At 34.0% G+C, this 14694-nt stretch overlaps 1 protein-coding gene across 2 annotated transcripts in view; it reads right to left on the bottom strand.

The window, feature by feature from the left end:
* Positions 1 to 9823: 9823 nt before the first annotated feature.
* Positions 9824 to 14694, bottom strand: part of LOC114334432 (transcription factor collier) — a 511411-nt gene continuing 506540 nt past the window's right edge. Inside the window, exons 14-15 of one of the 2 annotated variants that reach the window (XM_050656378.1) lie at positions 13185 to 13415; positions 9824 to 10414 (exon numbers count right to left, since the gene is read on the bottom strand). In XM_050656378.1, coding sequence (XP_050512335.1) covers positions 10305 to 10414; positions 13185 to 13415 — 341 coding nt within the window. In that variant the 3' untranslated portion in view covers positions 9824 to 10304. Of the gene's footprint in view, positions 10415 to 13184; positions 13430 to 14694 lie in introns of those variants that run through there. The other variant, XM_050656379.1, reaches the window with a different exon arrangement.

Below are 14694 nucleotides of genomic sequence, written 5' to 3'. Positions count from 1 at the left end.
CTACTGATCTTCTAAAAGCGTCCATTTCTACTGCCTCCAGCTTTCTTCTGTTGTTTTCGGTTATCCGCCAAGTTTCTGCTCCGTACAATAGACTGCTTTTAATAAGAGATTCGTAGATATTGTGTTTTCTTCTTTTTCCTATTTCATGATTCCACAGTACGCTGTTTAGACAACCTATTGTTTTTCTGGATTGTGTTATTCTTCTCTTTATTTCTTCATCATCTTTCCCGGTTGTGTCAAAAACGATTCCTAGATATGTGTAATGGTCGCAGGGCATGATGATTTCATTATTTTCTAATGTGATGTTCGATAGTTCGGTACCTATTGGCAGGTATTTTGTTTTTTCTGTATTAATTTCTAGTCCCCACTTTCTATATTCTTCTTGTAATTTCCTTGCCATGTACTCTAAATCATCTTTATCGTTTGCTATAACAACCTGGTCATCAGCAAACTGCAACGTATATAAGCAAATCTCTCCAAGGTCTACGCCCATGCCTCTGCATTTTCGTTTCCACTCTTTCAATGCTTTTGCAACATATATTTTAAATAAGGTCGGTGATACACAACACCCCTGACGTAGACCTTTATTAACCAGGAAGCTTTGCGATAATCTGTTTCCAGTTTTTATTTGTGATGTTGACCCTTCATACAAATTTCTTAAGGCTTTTATTAAGGTGACACTAATATTCGTCTGTCGTAACACGTTCCAGAGTTTGTTTACAGGAACTGTATCGTACGCCTTCTGCAAGTCAATAAACATGAGGTGGGTTTCTTGATTTGTGCTTAATTTTTTTTCTATTAGTTGTTTGAGGCAGAAGATATTATCAGTACAGCTTCTTCCTGTTCGAAAACCGGATTGTTCTTCTTCCTCTTGGTCTTTGTACTCCTTCTCAATGCGGTCTCTAATTATTCGTCCATACAAACGGCTGAATGTACTAGTCACTGATATCCCTCTATAGTTTTCACATTTAAGCTTATCTCCTTTCTTATGGATCGATGAAATATAAGCAATTTTAGGTGTATAATGCTACCAATACCTTTTATTGTGCTTGAAAACTCCTTTCAAATATGTAATATTAAATGTCGATTACATTCAAACTAAGCGAGATATGTTGCAAAAAATTGATGACTAACGAATTTTGAGTAAAAAATTGAAAAGAATATTTAACCACTCATCCACAATAATTTAAATGCATCGTTTTCCTTCTACAATACATTTTACTACACTGTTATTTTTATGTTCAAAAACTTGAGAGGGTTTAGAATGAATGATTTTTGAAAAAAAAAAAGATCAAGTTATAGAGCGCATATTTAAATTTTCTTAAAAATCTTCCTTTTTCTAATGTAACTTGAAAATGATAAGAGATAGTCTTATAAAAAATAAAATCAAAATGTTTATCTAGAAGAAACCTACATTTTTAGGTTACATGGAGAAATAGGAAGATTTTTAAGAAAATGTAAAAATGCGCTCAATAATTTGATCTTATTTTTTTCAAAAACCATTCATCTTAAACCAGCCCAACTTTTTGAACATAAAAGAACACTATAGTAAAATGTATTGTAGAAGGAAAACGATGCATTCCAATTCTTGTGGATGAGGGGTTAAATATACTTCTCATTTTTTCTTGAAATACGTTAGTGATCAAATTTTTACAGTTTGTCTCGCATAGTTTGAATGTAATCGACATTTAATATTGCTTAATTTATATGTCTTTTCAAGCACAACAAAAGTTATTGGTAGCATTATACACCCAAAATCGAGCGTTTCTCTGTTATTTCAATTTAAATACACTGATTTGAGCATGGAGAAGTTTGACTTGAATGTTTGAACTTGACTTGAATTTGACTTAAATTCAAGTCAAACTCAAGTCAACCCTTATGACAAATAATTCAAGTCAAGTCAAACTGGTCAATCGTACAAGTTTGAAAATTCAAACTGTTTGTCAAACTAGTTTGAAAGAGTTTGAGAAATAATCTACTTGGTACCTAGATATACTTTTTGTCGAGATTGACATGTTAGTTGCTAATTAAGACAAGAAAATTAATAATACAATGAGTGCCACATAAAAGTATCTTGATACAGGAAGCGATTATAATCAAAATATTATCGTACATTTTTTGAAAATGATTCCTGTATGCTTAGAATTGCTTGCTGGCAAGTTTCGTTTTATCGATATAACTTTTTTTATATTTGAGTGTTACTAGATTAAAACAAAGGTCGTTGGATAGTTTTTTTATCATACCAAAAGTAATTAATCTACTCTAACAAAAACTGATAAAGGAAAAACAAAATATTATATTTTTGATAGAGTATGTTTAATGGATTTTTTGCGACTTTGCAATGTTGTCTTAAAGAATTAGTTCACTATTTGTCATTTTATAACGCTGTTCTTTATTTTTACATAACACAAGTATGCACTTTTCAATTTTCATTGTTTTGAAATCACCTGCCGCAATATCAATTAAATCAGTATATTTATTTTCCTTAATTAATTTTGCTTCGACGACATATTTTTTTCTCTTAATTTTTGCAGTGGGAATACCTTCAAAATCAGACTCAATTTGATCTGGTACTTATTCTGAGCCGAAAAATATTCAGGTTCAGATATTATTTCACAAAGCACACACTTCAAAACGAACGTAATAAACAAGTCAAGCATATACTTCTTAATATGAACTACAAACTAATTTGCTGAGTAGCAGAGTACTGATTCAGACCTGTCCAAATAAGTCAAAACAAAAGTCGGTACGCTCTCAATTAGAATTGGAAATAAACACGTTGAGCAATATGATATTCAAACTTCAAACTCCTTGAAGAAGTTTGATTTCAAGTCAAACCTAAAGGTATCGAAATCAAGTCAAGTCAAACTTTTTCACAAAAAAAGTTTGGTTTTCAAGTCAAATCAAATTTGATGAATAAAATCAAACTAGTTTGATGGATGCATCTCTACATGCACCAAGAAAACAAGTTTTTTCACTTACCATATCTCTTTTTGTGTTATAACTAGAAAATTTATGAAGAAAAAAATCTCTTTGTTATTTTATAAGCTACAAAAATGTTTTATATGGTTTTTTTAGTTAGATGCATAGTTTTTAAGGTATTCGCAAAAAACCGCTTGAGAAGGTGTTATGTTTCAATGAAAATGGCCAATTTTCAACCAGGAATAACTCAAAAAGTATTGTTTTCGAAAAAAAATTATAGAACAGTTTTTGCTTAGTATTAGGTTCTCTAGCAACTTCCGTAGTTATTTAAGCAAAAAATTTTCCACCCCCAAGAAGGGATGGGAACCGCCCCCAAGACAAAAGCACACATCGGCATAGGGTAGACTTTGTTTCTTGGGCTATTCCCTACTTATTGTGAAAATATCACGTAAATCGATTTAGTAGGATGGAATTCGGAGCCACATACCCTCATTGACTGCCCTATAAATATAGTTCGCCGATTACAGCTCATCTATTTTTATAAGTTCAACATTTTAAGAGGTCAAAGAACGAAGATAAAGGAACTAATGGAACCAAAATACATATAAAAAGATACATGGATTGACTATCTCAAAAAGGTCTATGCAGAGGAAGAACAAAAAATGACGATAGAACCGGAAAAACCAGAAATTACCACAAAGCTGTAGGTAAGGACTGAATACCAAACGAATTACTGAAATACTGTGGAGCAGCAATGACAGAACAACTAACAACATTAACTAACAAAATCATAAAACACGATAACATGCCGGAAGAATGGAGAACGAGCGAACTAATTCTCCAATTCAAAAAAGGAGATAAAAAACAGCCAGAAAACTAAAGAGGTATCACCTGGTTAAATACTACCCTAAAACTTACAACTCAAATTCTACAAGAACTAATTAATCAGGAGATAAGTTAAGCTGATGAACAACAAGGTTTTCGTACTGGCTTTCGTACATCGTGTACAGATGCAATATTCGCCATAAAGAAAATTACTGAAAGATCAATAGAGTATATAGGTCTGGATCCCGCGTATGAAAAAAAAGTTGATTAATAGCAAGCTGAAAATTTGGTAATAGCTTAAGGGTGTCTGGTCGGACAAACTTTGATATATGGGAACACTGGAACAGGGGAAGCTTTAATTGTGAAACAGGTTAAAAATTTGGAACGGTCAGACCACGAAAACGGCACATGTGTTTTGTCCGACAGAACAGACTTAAACTCTCCGGACAGAGATTAAACTCTCATGCAAAAATCAGACGGCTATTTATCACTAAATGGGCGTTTTAATGAGTGGAACATGTAGAATATGTCAAATGACAGGAATTATGACAGGTGATAAATAGCAATCTGATTTTTGCATGAGAGTTTAATCTCTGTTCGGAGAGTTTAAGTCTATTCTGTCGGACAAAAAACATTTGCCGTTTTCGTGGTCTGGCCGTTCCAAATTTTTAATCTGCTCCACAATTAAAACTGCCCCTGTTCCAGTATTCCCATATATCAAAGTTTATCCGACTAGACACCCTTAAGCTATTAACAAATTTTCAGCTTGCTATTAATCAACTTTTTTTTCATACGCGGGATCCAGACCTAATAATAGATAGTCCAGGAACCGAAGCTTTTCACCTCGCAATTTTTACAGAATGGATCGATTTGCTTGAAAATTTGAGAATACGTAGTTGATAGTCCAGGGATCAAAATCTATATGATGCCGAAAGGCGCTTTTACTATGGGGGTGATTGCTACCCCATCTCGAGTGTGGAAATTTTTTATTATATTTTGACTACAAAAGTTGATAAAAACATTCATTATAAGCAAAAAATGTTCCATACATTCCTGCATTCCATGCAAATGCATTCCATGCATTTACCTTCTCTTCGTCTAGGAAAAAGGACCGAAAGATAGTTTCTATATACTCAAATCTGAGTAAAGATGAAAAAGATAAAGGCAGTTTTTGTTTTTATTTGATTCAGAGTTGGACCACCATCTCTACATAGCCTATTTCAGCATCCCATGCATCTTCAGTGAAGATATGTAGTCACAACTCTGAAAGAAATATCAACAGTCCTGCCTATTTAAGGGAAACCATGTCAATGCAATGATTACACCATTTGAGACGCAATTTGATAAAATTAATACTTTTCGCCTTTGAAATGTGGACATGGAGACGCCTGCTTCGAATTCCATGGACGGCTCGCCGTACAAATGTCTCGGTTCTGGATGAAATTAAACCGGATCAGCGTCTCTCCAGTACCGTTTACTCTAGAATTTTAAAGTTCTTTGGTCATATCCATCGGAATGATCACAAAATGGAGCGGTTGGTGGTCCAAGGAAGGCCTCAGACTCAACGCCAACGCGGAAGATCTCCACAGCGATGGGCGGACATTACTAAAAAGCTTCTCAACAAACAGTATACTGAGGCAATACATGTAACTGATGACTGCGACCAGTGGAGAAATATTATCAATCAAACTGTCCGAGCTGCTGAAGCCCAATTATGAACCACAACACATCTACTAAGATGTTAATGACTATGATGATGATGAATACTTTTCGATTTATTTGCTATCGAAAGTGTTAGTTTTATATCGAAAAAATCAATATTTTTCGATATATACTCATTTACCATTCACTCAATTTTTTCCGTAGAAAAAGTTTTTTGAAACCAAGTTCTTGGAAGTTAAACAAACTATAGTTTCATATTAAAACATTTTTTCGTATACCTTATGCTAATCTTTCTATTCTGATGAAAATGGCATTTTTTACCAAACTACAAAAAGTCGTTATTCGCTTTTAACTCCAATTTTTTTAAAAACTGATCATTCTAAGCCAGTCAAATTTCTAGAATATATTAATAATACATAAATAAAGAAGAATGAATCAGGCCAATGATTAAAAACACCGCTAACTTACATTATTATGCTTCCAATTGGATTTATTGGATTTATTCTTTTTTTTTTTCAAAAAAATATATTGATTTTTTAACCGTAACCTTTTTAGTTTTTATCTTAGATAGTTTGATGAAAAATAATTTTTTAGGTTTTTATAAGGTCTATAAGACTATTAGCACTAAATCTTTTTAAAATCCTCAGTCGTAAAAAGTGGTGACTTTGAAAGGGTTGGTAAAGGTGGTTTTTGCATGTTATTACCAGTTTTAATTGTTAATAGCTCACTCAATTTTTACCGTAGAAAAAAATTTTGCAAGACAAGTTCTTGGGAATTAAATGCTACAATTTTATATTTAAACATTTTTTCGTATCTCTGATGCTAATCTTTCTATTCCAAAGAACAGGAATTTTTTACCAAACTCCAAAAATTCGTTATTCGCTTTTGACTTCATTTTTTTAAAAACTAATTTTTCTAAGCCGGTTAAACTTCTAGGATCTAGAACCTATTAATAATACATAAATAAACAAGACCAAATAAGGTTAATGACTAATTTTAATTAGGGTGGTGATTAGGGGTTTGCTACCGATCACTTTTTGCTGAAAAAATTACGCTGAAAAAAATAGGGACTGACATTCTTTTCATTATAAGCCACTTAATTTTTGAGCTAAAGACTTGTTTTTTATTTCCGGAGATAGATATTTTTAAATACTTCCAACAAGTTTAAACATTTTATCCTCGAAAAATGAATAGTTTTCCTGTCTTTTGACTTTGATACTACAATATTTAGCATTTGACGAAGAAGAGCTAACTTATAATAAAGTATAGCTCGATTACTATTGGTCTTAAAGAAACTAAAAGGTTTTGTTGATTTTTTCACAAGATACATTTTTGTCAAGGAAAGTTGTTTTGATAAAACGAAAACTTTTTGAGTTATTTGCAGAAAACTAATTAAAAACATTGATTTTTTCCATATACAACTAACACTTACGATAGCCAATAAATCGATAACTATTAATTTTATCAAAAAAATGTATAGAAAGTTTTTTAATAGGAATGAATGTTTTTACCAACTTTTGCGGTCGAAATATAATAAAAAACTTCCACCCATGACATGGGGTGGCAACCAACCCCATGGTAAAAGCGCCTTTCGGCATCATATATATTTTGATCTTTGGACCATCCACTACTTATTCTCAAATTTTCAATCAAATCGATCCATTCTGTAAAAATTGCGAGGTTTTGATCCATTCTGTAAAAATTCATTACTTGGACAGCACTTATAGGTCTGATTTACTTGAAGAAAGCATTTGACAGAGTAAAACTCAAAGAGGTAATCTATCTTCTGTATAATAGATAAGTCCCCTTAGATATTATAAAAACCATTAAAAACATCTACCAAAATTATATAACAAACTGAAAGTCAGAATAGATGGACTTACAGAACCTATAGACATAGGCAGAAGAATAAGACAGCGATACTCATTGAGTCCTATGCTCTTTAATCATTGGTAAAATAATCAAAAGCGTCAACATAGGAAGATGATGCAGAATGGGAAACAAATAGGTGAAAATACTCTGGTACGCAGACGACGCAATATTGATTGCCCAAGACGAAGAAATTCTGCAAAGAATAGTCCACAGATTTAACATAAACGCAAAAAAATCAACATATTTATTATTGTTTAACAAAAAATGAGCATAAAAAATATTTCGACAGTTTTGACAGGTCTAAAGTTTTGTTAAATTTTATGTTCAATTTCTTTTTATGTGTCATATCATAAAGTGAATTGCAGAATAATTTACAAAAGAGAAGGAGAACAGCTGTTGAGTGTTTCTCACTGCGCCTGCGCTCTAGCTCACCGGTGCGAAGTTGCTGCAAAGTGAGTCCAAGGTAGGGATATTCAACATATTTCCTGTAATTTTCCTTCGATTAATCTGAAATTTTCAGAGACTAATCTTGAAGCTATGTTATTTTATTTAATATTATAAACAAATCGAAAATTTCACAATTTACCCCCTCCCCCCTTAAGTACGATGAGCTGCATAGAATAGTTTATTCAAACTGGTAAATACAATCCTTCTTTTCAAGAAATAAAACTGTTATGAAATTTTTGCCAAAACAACTACTTTTTTCTATAAAAGAGCTTGTTCTGTAAAAGGATATTTACAAACGATTACGAGGGGAAGCCAAGAAGTTGTCTTTGTGATATGCATTATTTTCGTAGAAATTTGATTTACCCTCGTAGTATAATTTAAGAACACTTACAGACGTTAGTAAATAAATTTAAGTATTTCATAAGTTTTGGGTGATCACAGTTCATTAAGTACTTACGAAAACAAAATATAATAATAATCGAAACTTGTTTCAGTTCTACATAAACTTTTATCTATGAAATATAAGGTTTTCGTTTTTGTGTTTACTTTAAATTTCCTTAAAATCGTATAATATATACATAATTTAAAAAAAGAATAAAGGTATTGAATTGGTGTGTACTCTGGGTTACTTTTCTCTGTGTAGGTCTTTTAGGGTTTCAATACAATTATGACTATAGTTGAGAATGACAAACTTATATTTCAAGAAGGTCTTTCGAAAGTTGTGAAAGTTATTGTAGTCAATAGAAACAGCATCAAAATCTTTTGAAAAATTTGTGAAATGAAACTTGTGTATGAAAATCATAAATTAAACTAAAAGAATAAATAATCTGGTAATTAAAAAACAACGATAAAAATAGTAACTATATGTATCTGCTTGGAAAAATTATAAACGAAGATAAAGCTCAGAAGAAAAAATTTATATCTGAAATAAATTTGCAAGAAATATATTTTAGCTTAGCTAATGGACTTGTTCTTGAAGGACAGGCGTCACAGATGTCATTGAGCGCATAGCTTGAATGAAGGGGAACTGGGAGCCCATTTTCCAGAATGAATAACGAATGGCAGACCCAAAAATTGCATTTTGGAGACTACGAGCAGACATAAGAAGCAGAGGTAGACCACCCACACGATGGCAGACGTCGTCAAACGAATCGGTGGGAAACAACTGCAAGAAGCCTAAGATCGATAGAACTGTAAGAAATTAGGGGAGGTTTATGTTCAACTTTGGACGCAGAAAACTAGATGATGATGAAATGTCCTTAACAGGAACATATTTAAAAACTTAAATCTTAAAACCTTCCAAGACTGCTACTTTAGTGTAGAAGTAAGAGCTTCTTTTTTTGCGGTTGATCTATTTGAATTTTCAAATTTTCCAAAAAGTCCACAAGGAAGAGGTTCCTGTAGCTGGCTGTACCATTAATTACAAGTAAAATTTAATAGAAAATTTTCATCCTGGTAAAAGGTATATTAGTTTAAAAAGCCGCTATAGGGCTACAAACATATAAACAAAACGTTTTCGCTCTGTAACAAGAGCATCATCAGTGTTACAAGCACATGGTGAGCCACCCAAAAATGTAAAGGTTGAAACTTTTTACAAATAAACTAAAAGTCTTATATAAAAATAAACATCCTAAAATCCAAAGGATGGATAAAATTTCTATGGGTGTGGCTTTAGGGCAACATATGACTCCCACAAGTGGTAAGTGAGTTAATTAATTAGGTCATTGTGTTATAAGAGGAAACTCTTAAAGTGTGCCCTAAAGCCACATCCATAGAAATTTTATCCATCCTTTGGAAGAGGAAACTCTTATAACACAATGACCTAATTAATTAACCCACTTACCACCTGTGGGAGTCATATGTTGCCCTAAAGCCACATCCATAGGAATTTTATCCATTATTTGGATTTTAGGATGTTTATATTTATATAAGACTTTTAGTCTATTTGTAAAAGGTATCAACCTTTGTATTTTTGGGTGGCTCACCATGTGCTTGTAACACTGATGATGCTCTTGTTACAGAGCGAAAACGTTTTGTTTATATGTTTGTAGCCCTATAGCGGCTTTTTAAACTAATATACCTTTTACCAGGACGAAAATTTTTTATTAAATTTTACTTTCCAAATTATTTACTATTATGTATTTTAATAGTGAATTTTCTATCTGGAACTTTCCTCTTTTCTTAAAAAAATTATATATATAATCTTTAGACCTTCTACCCTCTCGGGTGTAGGTAAGAAAAATTTAAATAAAATTTAAAAAAATTTGATATATATGTTCAGATACTTTTTTTTATTAAGTCAACTGCTAGTTAACAAAAATTGTTGATATAAAACGGTAAATTTCAATAAATAATCTTTTGACAACAAAAAGTTCAAAAGAATTAGACACGAATTATATATCAAAAAAGTTCAACCCAAAAATACCAACCAATCCTCTACCGATATTCAATTTTTCGTTGACATCTACAACTAAAGTCTTTGGTACGCGTTATGCGGAGTACATTGCACTGGCGACGTCTTGGGGAGACGAAACGTTACTATGGGGGGTGTTGGGACTGGCAGGACATACCTCGGGCTACTTGCTCGAGCCAACGAGCGCTGTCGAAGAGCCGTAGCTTTGCGAGTTGCATGTCGGAAGAGCGAAGGGGTTCATTGAGGCGAATGGCGAGGAGACTAAACTCATTCCTGAAATAGAAATAAATTGGTATTAATGTTAAAATGATCAAAAGTAATACTCTTGATTCGTCTAGATATAACTACTAATTCATTATTTCAACAACTACCAAAGTATCGCAATAATTTGACACGTGTAACGGTAGCGCATTCCAGCTCGGACATTCGGTTTGTAAACGCATCGTATGCGCACAGTCTTACCATACTTCGCACTACCACTGACGAGTGTTAGGCAATAGATAAGCTAGAATTATATAAAAAAAAGCTTCGCCGCAACGGAATGGCAGTTTCACCGGAGAATTGATCTGGAAAAAACTAACTGGTCGAGAGATATTGCCTGGATGCCAACCGGGCTCTTAACGTATAGAGTTGAAGCCAAACTGTCCTGCCGCAACGACTAACTACTGATTAATCGCTGAACCGTTCCAACCTGACCGAGTGTTGATTGGCATGTCCCATCTCCATCCTCGTACCGATCATCTCGCCTATTTTAATGTGTGTATATGTACTAATAGAACATCGGGTGTATCACGTCAATTAACTGTATTTATTTTGTTCGCAGATAACCAACAGTGGCCTTGGTGTTACCAACCTCGACCAGGAATGAAATATTATTTTACGGTAAAAAGAAGTTGACTTTCTTTTATTGTTTATTTATAAGAATACGTTCTTACTTTAATTCAAACTTGTGTTTTACTGAGTCTGGTATCTAACAGAGGTGCCCGTCACAAATTGGCGCCCAAGCAGGGACATGGTCTCCTTATAATTCTGGTAATACTCTTAGCACATCTTGTTTTTTGATTTTATAGAAAAGAGTAACTCGTATATCCTTTCTATAAAGTTTACTGCGTCCGAATGTGTTTTGTCGAAGTGTGCGTTCCACTTCCGACCTTGTTTTAGCAATTCTGATTGCATCATTTGTCTTTGTACTATTGGGTCTTGTAATTGTCTTCTGATGAATGAAATTTTCTGGGTTTCGTATGTTAGGTTAAGATTCTTTGGAACTTTTGACTTCGGGATTGTTTCTGCCGCTTCCCCGCGATCTTTTAAAAAATATGTTAGCCTTAACCTAAAATCCTCGACAGTTCCGTTGGTATCTAAGCAGAATTTTTTGGCTTCGTACTGTAATTCCTCTTTAGACAGGCAATATATCCACGACGTACCTGTCATAGCATCGGTTACTTTTTTTGACATCCATTGTATTGCGATCTATTTTATACAAAACAAGAAACAATACATGTCAGTGTTAAGAAAGTGACACAGTCAGTATTCACCCAGTAGTAAATACCCAAAAGAATACAATAATCGTTTTGAATTAATTAAGTTATTAATTAATTAAATTAATTTGAAGTACAATAATAATCGAAATAAATAATTAGTTCCTAGTGTTGAGGTCAAGAGTGTCTCCTCTTTTAGTCTTCTGTTCTGTAGAGGTGTAGAGAGATTGGTGACTAATATGTTTGGGTGAACCTGCAGCTTATTGTGGTACTTGGAACACAGAGAAATAATTTCTTCTTTGACAATTTGGACTTGGAGATCCCTATGTATATTATTGCTGGAAATGTACCAAGGAACTTTGCGCAGTTGCCTTAGAACTTTTGATTAAAAACGATGCATTTTAAGTAGGTTTGTTTCACTGGCATCGGTTACTGAGTCTGTGTCTGTCGATATTTAACGAAGTGGCATCTTTTATTTGGAGCCCCAATTTGTGGCGCTTTACTTCTGTAACATTCGAACGTTTTACATCTGCTCAGGCGCCAATTTGTGACGGATAGCTCTGTTAGATAACTGACTCAGTAAAACACAAGTTTAGTTTAAAATAAAAGTGTATTCTTATAAATAAACAAGAAGATAAAGCAACTTCCTTTTACAATAAAATAATATCCTATTCCAGGAGAAGGTTGGTAAAGCCAAGACCCACTGTTGGTTATCTGCGAACCAAATAAATACAGTTAATCGACTTGACAAACCCAGTACGTTATTAATAAAACCATACAAACACATCAGAATAGGAGAGGAATAGGAGAGATGGTTGGTGCGAGGATAGAAATGGGACAGGCCAATAATCAATACACGCCCGGCAGGGAACGGTTCTGCGATTAATCAGTACCTAATCGCTGCAAAAGAACGGTTTGGCTTTTAACTCAATACTTTAAATGCCCGATTAATCTTCAGGCAACATCTTTCGATCAGTCGAGTCCTCAGATATGGAAAAATTCTCTTTCTGTTGCGACGAAGCTTTTTTTATATCATTCTGGCGATTCAACTCATATCCTTCGTCCGTAGTAGTGGAAAGCAGTGTGAACGCATGTGCACACAGAGCTAGTACGTAGGCACCGCGAGTCGAATGCGCTATCGTTACAAAAGAAACTACTTTGTGTAATATTTCCACCACAAATCAAAAATTTCCACCTCAAAAATATTACGGAAAAAAATACAAAAGATGAAACCACAACCTAAAACCACGCAATTAAATTATACTAACATTGTACAGCCAAATGGTGCCAACCAGACATAGGCTGATGATGAAATAGAGCAGGAGCGGGAGTGGGGGGTGTTTCACCCCCTCTAACTACTGGAGCAAAAGCGCTTTTTTCGTTATTCGTATGCTCGTGTTTGATGTAGTAACAACCAAAATTATGATTAGGTGCTTCTGAAGGAACTAAAAGAAAATAAAAACAAAAATACCTAAGTAGAGTTATAAAAGGTTAAATAAATTATTGTTTGTGTGTTTCTACGTAATGAATTATTATATTATTATATTCGTTATAAGTGTACATACTTGGTGTGGAGTTAAATATTCCAGCTGAAGGAGATCCTGGCAGCATGTTGGAGAGTTGTGAAGTGGTACTTGTAGGTGTTGTTCCTCCGTAACCTCCGTTAATGTTGCTTCCTCCACCTCCACCCGCGTATGAACCGCCTCCATTTGAAGAATGAGGTGTTGATGCATTGGAGCAGTAGCCACCACCGCGCGGTGATACGCTACTACTTTGTGTCCGCCCCCCGTAGTCTTCTAAAAGAAAAACCCTAGGGTAAGAAATCTACTGTCAGTAATACAGTAATACCACAACTAAAATTAATATTTATATTAAATACCATATATAATATCTAAATAACTAAAGTAGTCAATTTAATTTTCTCTATCTATCTTGTAGTTTTATTTGCTGTCTTTAATAACACGTATAGATTGCAATAAGTCCAGACTATAATACATCCATTTCAAAGTTAAACGCCACACCCATTATGAAACTGTGAGCTCGAGGTTAGCTTGGGAATAAATATAGTATAGTTGTAACACTCAACAGAACACCAGTCAAAAGAACGTTAAACTACTAACCAAAAGGTACAGGTTGCATCCTGTTTGCTTTTCAATGTTTCATTTGAGAACAACAATTCGTTTTATGCCCATATTAAAAGTTATTTCTAAAATTTTTATTATATGTATTCCTCCAGACATACAATATCTAATATTATCACCAACCCTCTGGTTAAAGTAATGACTAGAAGAGGAATATCTGCGGTAATACAAATGAATACGGCCATTGCTAGGATAGTAATATCCACTCTGGGTAAAGTACCTAACCATCAAAGCAAGAGCAGGTGGAGACTGTCTACCAGGAGAAGTTTTACGAGCCCTACTTTGGGCAACCTTGGTAGATGCTCTTTACAAAAATCTGTCTACAAAAGACTTTTACTGTCTAGAATACGCTGACAATATTGTAAACATCGTCAGGGGCAAATTCGGCCAGGTTGTATCTTTGAGAATGCAAGTAGCCCTAGATGTAGTTTAAAACTGGTGTAAACAAGAGAGACTGTCAGTCAATGCCCAAAAGCACAAATTATCAACTTCACAAAAAGGACAGCATTACAAGGCCTAAACCTATGGACGCTGGGATGAACAACGATTCCATTTGGTAAAAGAAACAAAATTTCTCACATATCTCTGGAATGGTGGAGGAATTCATTAGAACAAAGACAGGTGAAGGAGTTTATTATAGAACATTCGCCAAAATTTACAGCGAACCTAATAAGTAAAGACAGGAAAGCACTCAAATACATAGTGAGTTTGTTAACAGAGCACTGTAAGCTGAATAGATAGTTGAAACTGATTGGATTGGCAGATGATGACGTATGCAGATTCTGTCACACAGAGGCAGAAACAGCCGAGCACATTTTGTGTCAGTGGGACAGCCTGGCAAATGTGCGTTTCTTTGTATTAAGCAAAGAAAAGACACCGGCAAAGGGCTACACTGAAGGTACAGTCTCGAAACTAGTATAGAAAAAGGGTAAGA

Source organism: Diabrotica virgifera, chromosome 7 (genome assembly GCF_917563875.1).
Source record: "Diabrotica virgifera virgifera chromosome 7, PGI_DIABVI_V3a".
NCBI classification, from domain to species: Eukaryota; Metazoa; Arthropoda; class Insecta; order Coleoptera; family Chrysomelidae; genus Diabrotica; species Diabrotica virgifera.
This window is presented reverse-complemented; position numbering and strand designations above follow the sequence as displayed.